We start from the raw sequence: 17,500 nt of genomic DNA, 5'->3' as shown, positions 1-17,500 counted from the left end.
TCTAGGCATCGTTACGGACCTCATTCCGAAGTGTTCCAGCACGAACTTCCAACACCATCCTTCCACAATCCAGGTTCAGCCTCACGGAGGAAATGAGAAACAACTTTCACGAAGCAAGAAACTCCAGTGCAGCTATTGTTCCATTCTCGTTTGCGCGAGCTACATGAAGGAGCACCTGAGAGTTCACACGGGAGAGAAACCGTACAGTTGTCCGGTTTGCAACAAGGCATTTTCGTTTTCCAGCACATTAAAACGTCATCATAGAATTCACACAGGAGAGAGGCCCTACACGTGCCTGCTTTGCAAAAAGACATTTTCTCAATCGAGTACCTTGCGGCATCACAGTAGAGTGCACACGGGAGAACGACCTTTCAGTTGCTCCACTTGTATAAAGTCGTTTTCTTTCTCGAGTGCTTTGAAGCGTCACATGAGAATCCACACTGGAGAGAAGCCGTACGAATGCACCGTTTGCAGCAAGTCGTTTTTGCATCAGTATGCATTGAAAAAGCATATGAAGACGCACACCGGAGAAAGGCCTTACACGTGCACAGTGTGCCAAAAATCGTTGTCGGAATCGAGCGTCCTGAAACATCACTTTAGAATTCACACGGGGGAGAGGCCCTACAAGTGCACCATTTGCGACAAGGCGTTCTCGCATTCGAATAACCTGAAAATTCACATTAGAGTTCACACGGGGGAGAGGCCCTACAAGTGCACCATTTGCGAGAAGTCATTTTCACAATTGAATGCTTTGAAATGTCATCACAGAGTTCATACAGGTGACAGGCCATATAAGTGCATGATTTGCAGCAAGGAATTTTCATTATTAAATACCTTACAGGTTCACACAAGAATTCATACAGGAGAGAGGCCGTACCAGTGTACATTCTGCAACAAGGCATTCTCACAGTCAAGTACTCTGAAAGGTCACATCACAGTTCACACAAGATAACCTCCAATTGCAAATAAAGGGCAAAAGATATACACGAATGACCTGTTTCGTACGAAATGATGAAAAGACGTGGAAATAGATTTCATTGAACAGTAATCAAATTGATCATTGGATGTGAGTGCGATAATCCATAAGGGAAATCGGGTTGAAAACAAACCATGCAAATACCCAGGAGGAAAGGAAGGCCCCTGAATAATCTACTGTTAATAAATGTACAAAATGATGAAAAATATACTTGAATATATGACTGATGATTAAGAGTGGTAAAACAACGTGCCGTACCAGCGTTCCACTGCAGCAATAGAGTGACAAATTGGTCAAAGGGAGAAGGAAAATGTATAAAGAACGTGTCGTGAAAGACATCAAAACGATGCACAAAATATTCTCAGTATATCGTTGCATATGAGTAACTGTCCTGCTGATGCCTGATGTGAACCATCCAGAAATACTGATACACATCATGATCATTTTGGCCTTCACTTTTTTGTGTTTTATAGTAACAAATCATTAGAGACAAAATTACCAACAATCTATCTATAATTCCTGCAGTGTGTGTGTTTGTGTGTGTGTGAGAGCTGTTTCTCGACAACCACTGGTCCGATCTAATTGAAACTTGCCAGGTATATAGCTGGGGACCTGAGCATGTGCCTTTTCAAGGTTTGATATTAATCAGACAAGTGGTTCCCAAGTTATGGCCATTTATTTACCAAAGCAATGACAGGACATGTTGCTGCGTCGGCGTTGCCGATGGGGAAAGGGCGCCTTAGTTACCAATGACAGGACATGTTGCTGCGTAGGCGTGGCCATTAGGGAAGAGATCCTCAGCCGCGTTCCCCATTACAGGTTACAAGGTACGGACTTCCGGATAGTGATGACTTACTGTATTCCAATAATTTCTCGATTTCTTATGCGCATTTATAGATAAACAGAATGCCCCAATCCAGTCGTCGTTTACAAGAGCGAAGGAAGGGCCTGTGTATTTGTTTGAAAGTTTTTTGTTTTTTTTTGCCCGTACGGCCACGCACGTACGGGCATACGAGAGCGAAGGAACGGCCTGTGTGGTTGTTGTTTCTAGCACGTGGTTTGAAAGTTTTTTTTTTTTTTTTTGCACGTACCGCCGCGCACGTACGGGCACACGAGAGCGAAGGAACGGCCTGTGTGGTTGTTGTTTCTGGCACGTGGTTTGAGTTTTTTTGGGTTTTTTTTGCACGTCCGGCCACGCACGTACGGGGCACGCACTTGTCCTTTAAAATTAACAAAAATTCTGATTTACAAACTCCAGTTTAAGAAATGGCAACTCGGTCACATCTAATTTTGTTACATGTCAGGAAAGTTAATTTTTAGAGAGGAATGAAGAGCTAGTGTCGATCTGCGTCAGCGGACCGGTTGAGCAATGGATGGAATTGATCGTTGATCTTGGTATGCCAATTGTCGTGGGAAGCAGACGAGTAGAATCCGACGTGTTAGGCGTAACGCATTAACGCCCACAATGTTAGCTTCTTGCTTCCTACTTTCACACCGAGATCAGCGTTCTGTTGATTTCCTCCACAATTTTTGACACCAAAGTTTTTTTTTTTCATTGTGGATCAATGAAACCGACTCAGTGATACAAACAAGCAATTTAGGAACTCACACCGGAAGTATTGAAAATATGTATCCATTCTTTCTGGATTACCCATTGTCCTCGAATCTACGGTCATGTGCAACTGCCAAAATAGTGCGGTTGGTGTAAAACTACCTTCTTCATTGTAAATAAGGCAGATATCTAAATAATACCTTCCCACACTAGAGTTTATGAAGAGTTAAAACAATTTTGCATGTGCCCCCTACCCATCCTTCAAAAAAATTATTTGAAAGTTGAAGTGAATATCATACGTCCTGCACACGAGGGAACGCCGAATCCATGATGGAGTAAAAGTGTGCAGTTGTGCATCACGTGATCGAAATGTAACCATTTTCCAATGAAGACTCGTCTAATTGCAGTTCAGTGAAGCGAGTATGCGGTCCGTCAAATGTAATTGCGTAACGATTACTCTCAGTAGATAAGAATGCAAAGTGGAAAACAAAAACTGATTTGGGAGATAAATACTAAGTTGACATCTACGTTATTGAACAAATAACATTAAGACCCTCTGACTTCTTGAAACGTTCCAAATGGCTGTCAATTTTTTTTTTGGACTTGGAACATTATTATCATCCATATCCCATTATTTTGGTGTTGGCGGCAGTGTGACCACTCCTCATTTTCATAAATGCCAAGGTGAGCCAATGAAAAAAGCCAAGAATTCACAAGGTTTCGGAAAAGCTATGATAATAGAAAACCTATACGCCAAGAAAACCTATCGAAAACCAAGACGCCAAGGTGAACAACGAATAGCCAAGATCTTGTGAAAAAAGCCAAACAGCCAAGGAAAAAAGCCAAACACTGGTTGGCGGCTCGTACGAGCATGGAGGATTGACACAACTTTTCACATATCGGCTGAACGAGCCTGATGTTCGACTGAAACCTCCTCTCTGGATATCCACAGGAATCAAACTGACATTGTTTTTGACGCCACCTATGTTCACGTATGTTATTTTTGACAACATCATTGGTACAGGTACAGCATAAATTTAACAGGGTTGTTCACTTGCATTAGGTTTCAACACTACTCCAAAGGAATGTCTAAAACTGATAAAATGGACCGATGGATAGCTGTTTCTAACCTTGCAGTGATTGTCCTAGGTTGCCAAAAGGGCCAGGAGGGGGAAGTTTGAAAAACACCTTGATCCTTGTGATCGAGCAATTTGCCTGAGAAGCTTAATATTTCTTCGTTTTGAACTCGTCATTTTGAGATAAACAGATAAACAGGAGATCAAATCGTGGAACCTTAGTGTAACAACATTTCACAGAGTTCCTATAATATTCGATCAAGTTCCCAGAAATCTAGAACCTGTGGGAAAAAAAATAGTACGTGGATAATTGTCAGAAAGGCATTGGGGCAATTCTCGATTAACAAAAAAATGGCAGCAGGGAGGCAAAATACAATACGGCAGATTTCGGGTGGTAGGGTACATCAGAACAGGGAGGGATGCCCTTCCATTTCCAGTTTCACATTTCACTGCTACGTCTGCTCGGTATAAACAATGTCTTTATTCTTTCAGATTGCATTCAAGTCAGTCATCGTTTAAAAAAGACGTCTTTGACTATGCAGGCCACCCTCCAGGTAGATGATGTTGGTATTACAACTTCTGAATCCTTCCATCAGAAAACGGAGTCTGCATCAGTCAAGGGCATGCATTAAAAATATGCGACTTGCTGAAGCAGTATATGCTCTGGCATGAGTATAAAAGCTACAGGAGCTGAATGTTGAGGAAGTGAAGACAGAACCACACTGCAGAGCAGATTTGCTGTGACATGAACACTGGTGCACATATACAGTCTATAACATGTCAGTAACTGCCAATAAAAAAACAGGTGACAAAACACCAGTCAATTAGTTATCAAAAGCAATGATACATGCAGACATGAAAGTCAGATTATCTGCTACGAGGTCTCCTTTGAGGGATATCTGCCAGAAGGAATGACAAAATCTGTTGCGAGAAGACTGCCCAAAAGAGACGATGACACAAAATGAACGATAATGAAAGGCAGGAATAGTGGTGCGGGAGAAGGTCCCACAATGAGTTCAGCAACTGAGGAAACCCCTTTGGAGGATAAAGTCTCCAATGCAAATTCTACAATTACTTCCTCTTCAAGCCTCGCAAAAGCAAATGCAAATTTGAGAGCTGCCTCCGGAATTTGGTCAGAACTACAATGGAGCCCAATAACGTTTTTGTTTTTACTTTTTCAAATTCATAAATGGTAAAGGGGTAACCCATTCATTGCTTCTCCCCCCCCCCCCCCACTGAATTCAGAAAAGACATATCTGAGAGATTGAAGCAAAGGGGCAGAAGTGCAGAGTCTTCCATGCTGCACCATATGTGATTTGAAGATTTATTTCAAACATTTAATGGCTTAAGTAACAGAATGATGGATAACCCCAAAGGAGAGGCGAAGAAGACATTGAGTGGTGTTTCTCATTGAAATTAAATATTACCTTCAGAGGGATATTGCCAAGGAACTGGGAGCGTGACCCAATTACATCACAAACATCAAACAACATTACCAGAATGGATGGTGAAGGGCTGATGCCAATTTCCAATATGGCTGACTTTTTTTTTTTAAACTGCAATCCAAAGGTCTTCCCTGAGTTGTCTGACATGAGGATGGTGAATAACATGACACAGAAGAGGGTAATGAAAATGACAATTGCTTCGGTGCACGAGATGTGGAAGGAGAGGAATGTGCAGATAAAAGCTCGGTTTGAACCAGATCACTTTTTCACAAACTCTTAGGATCGGAAGGACAGACATGACTTGGTGGCATTAACAATGTGTGACAAACCCAAAAGAAAACTACAACTACAATTTAAAATGTGCAAGTCGACATTGTGGCTGGTGCAGAGCAACTATCCTGCACAGCAAAGTTTGCAAATATCTTGGAACTTGGAAGATGATGTGGAGATTAACTTGTCTTTGCAGATATAGACGTTGCAGACCAAAGTGCATGGTGGACAGGCAAGTTAAAGAAAGTGTTGAAGACGAAGACAGGGAAAGTGAGGAAACTAATCGAAGAGATGTTACTGAAACTATTGACCTCTCAAAGTATCTTTTTGTTCCAGGCTGGTGCCAAGAAATGTACAAAACTATAACAATAACCGTTGCCTGAAAAACGGACTGTGTTTTCAACTTTTCCAAAAACTACAACTGGTGGCACAGGAGGAAATGCAGTCACCACACTGGGCAACACAACGGGTAACGATTCCTCTTACTGTAACATCATATCACTGTGAACAGCATTAACATGCAGTCAAGGAGGTTGTCGTGTTTATTTTTGAAGATTGGAAGCTTGATGCTCATACTGTACAACAATGTAGAATGATTACTGTGATTCATCTAAGGGACAGGAGGTACCTACAGTTCGAGGAAATCAATGAAGTCACAAATGGCTGTGGTCCCCGAAACAAATCAAAAGTACTATTCTCCGATTATCATTTTCCATTTGAGAGTTAGGCCTGAAATTGGAACATTACCTTTTCGGTTTAAGACTTAAACAGGCCCTTTGGTTGAATGTCCATAGTCGTGAAGTCCATTGTTACATGTGCGGTGATGTCAAAACGGGTCCTTCTCAGCAAGATTGAGGACAGATATGATTTCTGCAATCCAAGTTCTTTAAGAGAACACTTCAGTGGGCAGAGATGATTGTTATACTTTATTAAAGCTCGAGATGTTTACAGAGATGGAACAAACATCTGAGAAAATGCCCTTTCACGTAACAAGTTGCCTCCACACCATCAATGCTGTTCAACCTGGGTTGGTGGATGTCTCGATGTTGGGCTGTTTCAGCTCGGCTTGAATAGAATGTGCCTGACGGGTGAAAGAATTTTGCAACGTCGTGCTATTAAGATGGGGAACTACCAACACGAGAACATGCTCTTGCACCGAAGACACCACTTGTCCTACCAGACATTACGAGAAGGGAAATATTGAGGCTATTTGGGATAAATTAACAGCAGAAGGTAAGATGGTAAATATTCTGAATACATATTGAATTTGGTTTTATTTTTAGTGTATTTTTAAAACATTTTTTACATTGACCAAAGGCTTATGGAGAAGTTTGTATATCAGACATGACTAAGACTATATATATATATATATATATATATATATATATATATATATATATATATATATATATATATATATATATATATATATATATATATTTGAACCCCCTCACTTGACAAGGCAGCAGGGCACAAATCGAGTCCCATCACAGTGCTTGCTGCACGGCCTGCCAGCAACAAGTGTCGCCTGCCATGCGTGCACATTTTCTCTGCCCTGCTCATCACTCGTCAGGAGATTTGCAGCTAAGAATATTAAATTCATGTTTTATGAGGGTGTGTTGGCATCATTTATGTACATGACAGCGTCATGTCATAAAGTCAGTGTGCTTCTTTGATTTAATTGTATGTATGTATGTATATGTATTCACACACATACATCATTGTACCTCTGCATGAATAATGACAGTAGATATGGACAAACATGGTTTATGGGATTTCAACCAAGGTTATCTGCATCATGAGTCGGGGAGAAACTGTAATAGGTGAACCTACTGTGCTGTCCCACAAGCCCTGCCTACATGTTGGAACAATGCAAATGAGGTTGGAGGCAGGAGGAAAGGGATAAAGAGCACTGGGACCTCGGCACTGTTGGTGTTCAATTGGAACAGCGACAGATTGCGTCATAAGAGGGAGCAAAATTGCCAAATTCAGATGGAGCAAGCCTCAGGAGGCACTTGAGTTCACGGGAGCCTAGGAAGATGATTCCAAATTGGGAGAGTGGAAAATTGGGTAAAGGTGTCACCATTTAGCCGAAAGTAGTTTGACAATTAACAGGATTGTATATTGATGCTGGGAAAAGCCTGGAGGGAAGATTGATACTTTGTTATTGATGGTCCCTGGTAATAATATAGAAGAGGCCCTAAAACTCCAACATGGACTGAAGACAGCAGAGACTCTTTCCAATGGCAATATCCTGAGGCAGTTAAGGCAGAATTTTTATCGAGTTGGCTGTCAGGTTGTGGAAGGTTGTTGCTGTAACTGGTAATGATCGTGTAGCTAGAAAAATAAATAATACCCATTGTGTGAGGAAAAGATTCCGCTGCATTTGTACAATGTTGGAGCATCCATTGAAGTTGCAGTTGATGGTAATTCACTCTAAAATGATACAGGGTAGCAGGAATGTTTTAGTGGTGTTTAATTTTTTTGCTACGTGGCTCTTACCAAATCAGGAGCTGACTGCTGCGAAAAGGTTGTACATAGTAGGGTTTTGTAGAGCTTTGTTTGGACCAGCATAGCAATTTTGAACCATCACTTTCTTTAGGAGTGTGTGGGCAACTTGGGATAAACAAGACCAAACTACAACTTCCAACCCTCGGTCCCTTGGCATGGTGGCGGATCGAGACCAAACGTTTACCACTCAGTCCCTTTATAAAGGGCAATGGGACCGAGGTGAACATTTGTCTTTCATGCCTATGTGTAGGACAGCAGTGAATGAGACCACCGGTTGGACCCCAGCATCGTTTACATCCAGTGTAGAATGAAGAACTTCCTTGGATGTTTAATGAGGGTGATTAGGAACCTAAAGGGGCTGTTCATGGTGCTGTGAGACTTGCCAAAAGCCAGAGATGTGGAGCAAGGAGGTGAAGTTTGAGAACTTGACAGTTGCTTCTTCCTTCTTATGCAGCATGCAGCATGCACGTGGCTACGGGCAGCATAATTTGCTGAGGCACATGGCTGTGCTGCTGAATGGTATTTTTCTCACCTCTTTTGGATCCTTGGAATTTATGAGCTGCTGTGATTCAGTGCAGCCTGATTGCTCAACCTGCACAAACAGCCCTGCAACTTTGAAAAAGTTTAGTTGGAGGCCAAAACTTTGCTTCTGCTCAGCACTGCAGAACTATGAGATTTAACCTTTTTTTTTTATTATTTCTTCCTAGAATCACCCATTCATGTAATGGACTTGGAATCTTTATACTTGCTGAGAATATCTGAGGTTGAAAATCGCTCTCCTTTTCCATTTTGTGTTGTCCATGTATTTGTGTTTTGTGTTCAAAGCTTTGTCGCGATTCCTTGTACATTATAAATATTTATAGCCTTCCTCATGTGCAGGATCCCTTTCAATATTCCTGGATTTACAATTGTGTTGAATTATTTCTTTGTATAGATATATATATATATGTATATGAGTATATTGATTTTATTGCCTGAAGTTACTGACCCTGTACAGAGTGAATTAAAATTGCGTGTAATCACTTTTCAAGTTCGCCTTTTGCATAACCGGTCCTCCTTGTGGTTCCTTGCCTGTTTCTTTTGCTTAATCGAGGTTCACAAAATTCAAAGAACGACAGTACAAAAATGCACGGTGCAGCTCATGAAAACTGCTTGCCATTAAAGGCTCAGAGTGCAACTACTACTACTCAGTGGATACATCCGAGATAGAGTTCACAATGCCACGCCATGAGTCTTTGTCCCTCATCAGTGTCTGCATGTCCGCTATGTCATGCTGGATATCCCTTGCTACGCAGTCGATGTAGTTCGACAAGATTATGAGTACACAACGCAAAAGCACCAGGGTTAATGCCCCTGATTCCTCATCCATGTCTAATTTACTAAAGAGTGCAACATTTTGATCACAAATATTCCTTTGTTAAGGCCCTGTCACACCTTGACGATTTAGCCAGCGTATGCCTGACGTATGCAAAATTTGGGTAAAACGCTGACACGTCGAATACGTTATGGGTAAGTTTGTATATGTTAAGAGCACGCTGGCATACGTCGTAGTACGCTGGCTTTTTTCGTAGTACGCTGGCATACGTCTTTGTACGCTGGCATATGTCGTAGTACGCCGAGGTGTTAGACAAATTTTCCATGCTTGAAATTGTTTGATGTATGACTCACACGTTCCGCATACGCTTGGCCATAAGTTGTAGGCACGTTACGCGATCGTTGACACACGTCGACACACGTTACTTGTAAGTTACTCATAAGTCTAAACGCGTCGAGGTAATGTTTAGCGTACCCGAAACTTATTTCTAACCTATGAGTAACGTGTTGTACTCACGTTACGCGATCGTTGACACACGTTACTTGTAAGTTACTCATAAGTCGAAACATGTCAAGGTAATGGTTAGCGTCAGTGTTCCAGACTCCCTGGTTTTTTTATTTTTTTTTCTTCGGCGTGATGGTAATGTTGACACTTCAATTTCTAGTGCGGTTATGATATAATATAATTAATAGGCTACCGCTCAACAATTTAAATCATAACCGCACTAGAAATCGAAGTGTCAACATCACCGTCATACCGAAGAAAAAAAAAAAAAAACAGGGAGTCTGGAACACTGACGCTAACCATTACGTCGACGTGTTTTGACTAATGAGTAACGTACAAGTAACGTGTGTCGACGTGTGTCAACGATCGCGTAACGTGCCTACAACTTATGCCAGTGTATGGGGAACGTGTGTCATACGCCGAGTACGTCGAGAAATTTTCAACATGCTGAAAATTTATCGGCGTATGACGACGTATGCCAGCGTACTACGATGTCTGCCAGCGTACTATGACTTATGCCAGCGTGCTCTTAACGTATACAAAACTTACCCAAAACGTATTCGACGTGTGCCAGCTTGGTTTGGCAAATTTTTCATACGTCGGCATACGCTGGCTAAAACGTCAAGGTGTGACAGCAGCTTCACACTTCGATGTCTAGTGCGGTTATGATTTGAATCGTCGAGTCGCAACCTATGAATAGCCTACGCCACATGATTGTCGGCGATACGCTGCCGCGCTATGCATAAGTTAGACTATCTTTGGGCATAGGTTGTGAATGCCGACAACACGCTCAGCTTTCATTGGTATAAGTTATCTATATGTGATTGAAACGTTCTGTGTACGTTACTAATACGTTATGCATACGTCCAACACATTATTATATCCCCAAAACTGAAAAAAACATCAATAGTCCAGCGTTTTACATACATTTTGATACCTTGCCATACGCTGGCTAAAACGTCAAGGTGTGACAGGGCCCCTTTAGGGATTACATGTCGATGTGACAAATTTTAAACATCCTGCTCAAGGATCAGTGAAAAAAAAAACTCATTTGGGGGTTGGGGTGTGACCAAATAGTCTTTGTTCTTGCAAGTGCTGATGTTTTGCTCTTTTTCTTCTTTTGTCTTTTTAAAAAACTTTCTAAAACTTGAAGTAGAGTTGTCATACACAAGTGGCCACAAGGACAAGCACAGGAATGTTAGATGAGATAAACATAGCCACTGAGCTTGGGGGAAGTGACATCACTTCCTGGGGCACTCTGGGTACCAGCAACATCACAACAATGGTGCTGCCTTTCTCATCACACTCAGTGGGGCATTTCCGAAGGAGGAATTTCTTCCTCATGGATGCCAACCCAATGAGATTGTTCATGCTCTTCACCTTCGACATGCTAAGCATCAAGTGAGGAATGCAACAAGTGGATGGGAGGTAGCGTAAGGGGAGGGGAGTGGTTGGGAGGCTGCGTGAGGGGGGGGAATGGATAGGAGGTGGCATGAGGGGAGGGGAGTGGTTGGGAGGCGGCGTGAGAGAAGGGAGTGGATGGGAGGCGGAGTGAGGTGATGGGAGTAGATAGGAGGCGACGTGAGGGGAGGGAAGTGGATGGGAGGCGGCGTGAGGGGAAGGGAGTGGATGGGAGGCGACGTGAGGGGAGGGAAGTGGATGGGAGGCGGCGTGAGGGGAAGGGAGTGGATGGGAGGCGGCGTGAGGGGAAGGGAGTGGATGGGAGGCGGCGTGAGGGGAAGGGGTGGATGGGAGGCGGCGTGAGGGGAAGGGGGTGGATGGGAGGCGGCGTGAGGGGAAGGGGTGGATGGGAGGCGGCGTGAGGGGAAGGGAGTGGATGGGAGGCGGCGTGAGGGGAAGCGAGTGGATGGGAGGCGGCGTGAGGGGAAGAGAGTGGATGGGAGGAAAGCGTGAGGGGAAGGGAGTGGATGGGAGGTGACATGAGAAGAGGGAAGTGGATGGGAGGCGGTGGGTGGGAGTGGATGGAAGGTGGTGTGAGGGGAGGAAGTGGATGGGAGGCGGCGTGAGGGGAGGGGAGTGGATGGGAGGGGGAATGAGGGGAGGGGAGTGGATGGGAGAGGGAATGAGGGAAGGGAGTGGATGGGAGGAGACATGAGGAGAAGGGAGTGGATGGGAGGCGGCGGGAGGGGAGTGGATGGAGGCGGCGTGAGGTAAGGGAAGTGGATGGGAGGTGGCGTGAGGAGAAGGAAGTGGATGGGAGGCGGCGTGAGGAGAGGAAAGTGGATGGGAGGCGACGTGAGAGAGGGGAGTGGATGGGAGGAGACGTGAGTGGCTGGGAGGGGAGGGGAGTGGATGGGAGGCGAAGTGAGGGGAGGGAGTGGATGGGAGGAGGCGTGAAGGGAAGGGAGTGGATGGGAGGCGGTGTAAGGAGTGGGAAGTGGATGGGAGGCGGCATGAGGGGAGGGAAGTGGATGGGAGGCGGCGTGAGGAGAGTGAAGTGGATGGGAAGCAGTGTGAGGGGAGGGAAGTGGATGGGAGGTGACATGAGGGGAGGGAGTGGATGGGAGGGGCGTGAGCAGAAGGGGAGGCAACGTGAGAGGAGTGGATGGGAGGCGGAGTGAGGGGAGGGGAATGGATGGGGACGTTATGAGGGGAGGAGTGGATGGGAGGTGGCGGGAGGGGAGGAAATTAGATGGGAGGTGGCGGGAGGGGATTGAATGGGAGGCGGCGTGAGGGGAAGGGAGTGGATAGGAGGCTGCGTGAGGAGAGGGAAGTGGATAGGAGGCTGCGTGAGGAGAGGGAAGTGGATGAGAGGCTGTGGGAGGGAGTGGATGGGAGGTGGAGTGAGGGGAAGGGAGTGGATGGGAGGCGGCGTGAGGGGAGGGAAGTGGATGGGAGGGGGCGTGAGGGGAGGGAAGTGGATGGGAGGCTGCGTGAGGAGAGGGAAGTGGATGAGAGGCTGTGGGAGGGAGTGGATGGGAGGTGGAGTGAGGGGAAGGGAGTGGATGGGAGGCGGCGTGAGGGGAGGGAAGTGGATGGGAGGGCGTGAGGGGAGGGAAGTGGATGGGAGCCGGCGTGAGGAGAGGGACGTGGATGGGAGGCAGTGTGAGGGGAGAGGAGTGGATGGGAGGTTGTGGGAGGGAGGGAAGTGGATGGGAGGTGACATGAGGGGAGGGAGTGGATGGGAGGGCACATGAGGGGTGGGGAGTGGATGGAAGGGGGCGTGAGGGGAAGCAAGTGGATAGGAGGCGGCGTGAGGAGAGGGAAGTGGATGAGAGGCTGTGGGAGGGAGTGGATGGGAGGTGGCATGAGGGGAGGAAAGTGGATGCGAGGCGGCATGAGGGGAGTGGATGGGAGGAGGAGTGAGGGGAAGGGAGTGGATGGGAGGTGGCCTGAGAGGGAAGTGGATGGGAGGCGGCATGAGGAGAGGGAAGTGGATGGGAGGTGGTGTGACGGGAGGGAAGTGGATGGGAGTTGACATGAGGGGAGGGAGTGGATGGGAGGGCACATGAGGGGTGGGGAGTGCATGGGAGGGGGCATGAGCAGAGGGGAGGGGACGGGGGGGGAGTGGATGGGAGGGGGAGTGAGGTGAGTGGATGCAGACGTGATGAGGGGAGGGGAGTGGATGGGAGGAAACGTGAGAGGAGTGGATGGGAGGCGGAGTGAGGGGAGTGGATGGGGGCGTTATGAGGGAAGTGGATGGGAGGTGGCGAGGGGAGGGAAGTGGATGGGAGGTGACGTGAGGGGAGGGAAGTGGATGGGAGGCGGCGAGAGGGGAGTGGATGGGGCGTTATGAGGGGAGTGGGTGGGAGGTGGCGAGGGGATGGGAGTAGATAGGAGGCGACGTGAGGGCAGGGAAGTGGATGGGAGGCGGTGTGAGGGGAGGGAAGTGGATGGGAGGTGGCGTGAGGGGAAGGGAGTGGATGGGAGGCGGCGTGAGGGGAAGGGAGTGGATGGGAGGCGGCGCGAGGGGAAGGGAGTGGATGGGAGGCGGCGTGAGGGGAAGGGAGTGGATGGGAGGCGGCGTGAGGGGAAGGGAGTGGATGGGAGGCGGCGTGAGGGGAAGGGAGGGGATGGGAGGGGGCGTGAGGGGAAGGAGTGGATGGGAGGCGGGGTGAGGGGAAGGGAGTGGATGGGAGGCGGCGTGAGGGGAAGGGAGTGGATGGGAGGCGGCGTGAGGGGAAGGGAGTGGATGGGAGGCGGCGTGAGGGGAAGGGAGTGGATGGGAGGCGGCGTGAGGGGAAGGGAGTGGATGGGAGGCGGCGTGAGGGGAAGGGAGGCGGCGTGAGGGGAAGGGAGTGGATGGGAGGCGGCGTGAGGGGAAGGGAGTGGATGGGAGGCGGCGTGAGGGGAAGGGAGTGGATGGGAGGCGGCGTGAGGGGAAGGGAGTGGATGGGAGGCGGTGTAAGGAGTGGGAAGTGGATGGGAGGGGGCATGAGGGGAGGGAAGTGGATGGGAGGCGGCGTGAGGAGAGTGAAGTGGATGGGAGGCAGTGTGAGGGGAGGGAAGTGGATGGGAGGTGACATGAGGGGAGGGAGTGGATGGGAGGGGGCGTGAGCAGAGGGGAGGAAACGTGAGAGGAGTGGATGGGAGGCGGAGTGAGGGGAGGGGAATGGATGGGGACGTTATGAGGGGAGAGGAGTGGATGGGAGGTGGCGGGAGGGGAGGAAATTGGATGGGAGGTTGCGGGAGGGGATTGAATGGGAGGCGGCGTGAGGGGAAGGGAGTGGATCGGAGGCTGCGTGAGGAGAGGGAAGTGGATAGGAGGCTGCGTGAGGAGAGGGAAGTGGATAGGAGGCTGCGTGAGGAGAGGGAAGTGGATAGGAGGCTGCGTGAGGAGAGGGAAGTGGATAGGAGGCTGCGTGAGGAGAGGGAGGGTGGATGAGAGGCTGTGGGAGGGAGTGGATGGGAGGTGGCATGAGGGGAGGAAAGTGGATGGGAGGCGGCGTGAGGGGAAGGGAGTGGATGGGAGGAGGAGTGAGGGGAAGGGAGTGGATGGGAGGCGGCGTGAGGGGAGGGAAGTGGATGGGAGGCGGCGTGAGGGGAGGGAAGTGGATGGGAGGCGGCGTGAGGAGAGGGAAGTGGATGGGAGGCAGTGTGAGGGGAGAGAAGTGGATGGGAGGTTGTGGGAGGAGGGAAGTGGATGGGAGGTGACATGAGGGGAGGGAGTGGATGGGAGGGCACATGAGGGGTGGGGAGTGGATGGAAGGGGGCGTGAGGGGGAAGCAAGTGGATAGGAGGGGCGTGAGGAGAGGGAAGTGGATGAGAGGCTGTGGGAGGGAGTGGATGGGAGGTGGCATGAGGGGAGGAAAGTGGATGCGAGGCGGCATGAGGGGAGTGGATGGGAGGAGGAGTGAGGGGAAGGGAGTGGATGGGAGGTGGCCTGAGGAGAGGGAAGTGGATGGGAGGCGGCATGAGGAGAGGGAAGTGGATGGGAGGTGGTGTGAAGGGAGGGAAGTGGATGGGAGGTGACATGAGGGGAGGGAGTGGATGGGAGGTGACAGGAGGGGAGGGTGTGGATGCGAGGGCACATGAGGGGTAGGGAGTGGATGGGAGGGGGCGTGAGCAGAGGGGAGGGAATGTGAGAGGAGTGGATGGGAGGCGGAGTGAGGGGAGTGGATGGGAGGAGTCGTGAGCGGATGGGAGGAAACGTGAGAGGAGTGGATGGGAGGCGGAGTGAGGGGAGTGGATGGGGCGTTATGAGGGGAGTGGGTGGGAGGTGGCGAGGGGATGGGAGGTGGCGTGAGGGGAGGGGAGTGGATGGGGATGGCATGAGGAGAGAGGGAGTGGGTGGGAGGCGGCGGGAGGGGAGGGGAGGGAGGAGACATGAGGGGTGGGGAGTGGATGGGAGGGGAGGGGAGTGGATGGGAGGAGACATGAGGGGTGGGGAATGGATGGGAGGTGGCATGAGGGGTGGGGAATGGATGGGAGGTGGCGTGAGGGGATTGGATGGGAGGTGGCGTGAGGGGATTGGATGGGAGGTGGCGTGAGGGGAGTGGATGGGAGGTGGCGTGAGGGGAGTGGATGGGAGGTGGGCGTGAGGGGAGTGGATGGGAGGTGGCGTGAGGGGAGTGGATGGGAGGTGGCGTGAGGGAGTGGATGGGAGGTGGCGTGAGGGGAGTGGATGGGAGGTGGCGTGAGGGGAGTGGATGGGAGGTGGCGTGAGGGGAGTGGATGGGAGGTGGCGTGAGGGGAGTGGATGGGAGGTGGCGTGAGGGGAGTGGATGGGAGGTGGCGTGAGGGGAGTGGATGGGAGGTGGCGTGAGGGGATTGGATGGGAGGAGAAGGGAGGGGAGTGGATGGGAGGCGGCGTGAGCGGAGTGCATGGGAGGAGGGGTGGATAGATGGGAAGTGGCTTGAGGAGAAGGGAGTTGATAGGGGGCGGCTTGAGGGGAGTGGAAGGGAGGTGGCGTGAGGAGAGTGGATGGGAGGCGGCGTGACGAGAAGGTAGTGGATTTGAGGTGGCGTGATGGGACGGGAGTGGATGGGATGCGGCGTGAGGGGAGTGGATGGGGAAACAGCGTGAAGGGAGGGAGGGAAGGGGAAGGCAGCATGGGGGGAGGGAGGCAATGGGGAGGTAGGGTGAGGGGAGGGAATGGGGAGGGCAGCGTGAGGGGGGGGAGGCAATGGGGAGGCAGCCTGAGGGAAGGGAGGAATGGGGAGGCAGCGTGAGGGAAAGGAGGTCATGGGGAGGTAGCCTGAGGGGAGGGAGGGAATGGGGAGACAGCGTGAGAGGAGGGAGGGAATGGGGAGACAGCGTGAGAGGAGGGAGGGAATGGGGAGACAGCGTGAGAGGAGGGAGGGAATGGGGAGACAGCGTGAGAGGAGGGAGGGAATGGGAAGGCAGCATGAGGGGAGGGAGGCAATGGGGAGGCAGCGTGAGAGGAGGGAGGGAATGGGGAGACAGCGTGAGAGGAGGGAGGGAATGGGAAGGCAGCATGAGGGGAGGGAGGCAATGGGGAGGCAGCGTGAGAGGGGAGGAATGGGGAGGCAGCGTGAGGGAAAGGTCATGGGGAGGTAGCCTGAGGGGAGGGAGGGAATGGGGAGACAGCGTGAGAGGAGGGAGGGAATGGGAGACAGCGTGAGAGGAGGGAGGGAATGGGAGACAGCGTGAGAGGAGGGAGGGAATGGGGAGACAGCGTGAGAGGAGGGAGGGAATAGGGAGACAGCGTGAGAGGAGGGGAGGGAATGGGGAGACAGCGGGAGGGGAGGGAGGGAATGGGGAGACAGCGGGAGGGGAGGGAGGGAATGGGGAGACAGTGGGAGGGGAGGGAGGGAATGGTGAGACAGCGGGAGGGAGGGAGAGAAGGGCAGGCAGCGTGAGACGAGAGAGGGAATGGGGAGGAAGCGTGAGGGGAGGGAGGGAATGGGGAGGAAGCGTGAGGGGAGGGAGGGAATGGGGAGGAAGCGTGAGGGGAGGGAGGGAATGGCACTTGCAATGACCCACCAAAAAGTTTGAGGAAAAGGGAACCAATTGCCGATAAAATTTGAAGTTAATTTATTTAAATGATGTTTTGAGAGATTTCTGTAACTGGTAAAGAACCCCTTGTGGATGATTTGGGTTAATTAACCCCCTTTTATGATTTGTAAGTTGTTCCACCGACCTCCACCAGGTGGCGATGCCGCGATGTACGATACACGATACACGATACACGATACGCAGTTACTCTGAGGATTGTGGTCAGTCTTCTGCTCGAAACCACTGCGACGATGAGTTATTTATTTTTACTCCCCCTCCCCTCCCCCTCCCCTCGCCCCTACTCGTACACTCCGTGAGTACAACGTTCATTTCAACTCATTCCAACTCTGATTTAACCTTCTCGCAGTTCACGTCTCGTGATGTTCCAATTTAAGGGAGTATTATAGGGATTCTCACTTTTTAACTGTTTA

General features: G+C 49.8%; 1 protein-coding gene across 6 annotated transcripts in view; it reads left to right on the top strand.

Annotated features, from left to right (window-relative positions):
- Positions 1-8,852, top strand: part of LOC147025491 (uncharacterized) — a 54,182-nt gene extending 45,330 nt beyond the window's left edge. For 4 of the 6 annotated variants that reach the window (XM_085887011.1, XM_085887008.1, XM_085887012.1 and 1 more), the window contains one exon: positions 6-6,716. In XM_085887011.1, the coding sequence (XP_085743137.1) occupies positions 6-952 (947 nt within the window). In that variant the 3' untranslated portion in view covers positions 953-6,716. Of the gene's footprint in view, positions 1-5; positions 6,717-6,781 lie in introns of those variants that run through there. The other 2 variants (XR_015059644.1, XR_015059643.1) reach the window with 2 other exon arrangements.
- The last annotated feature ends 8,648 nt before the right edge of the window (positions 8,853-17,500 follow it).

This window comes from Eptatretus burgeri, chromosome 6 (assembly GCF_056783735.1).
Source record: "Eptatretus burgeri isolate ZD-2024b chromosome 6, Ebu_testis_v1, whole genome shotgun sequence".
Taxonomy (NCBI): domain Eukaryota; kingdom Metazoa; phylum Chordata; class Myxini; order Myxiniformes; family Myxinidae; genus Eptatretus; species Eptatretus burgeri.
The sequence above is the reverse complement of the archived record's forward strand: the minus strand, read 5'-3'. Positions and strand labels throughout refer to the sequence as shown.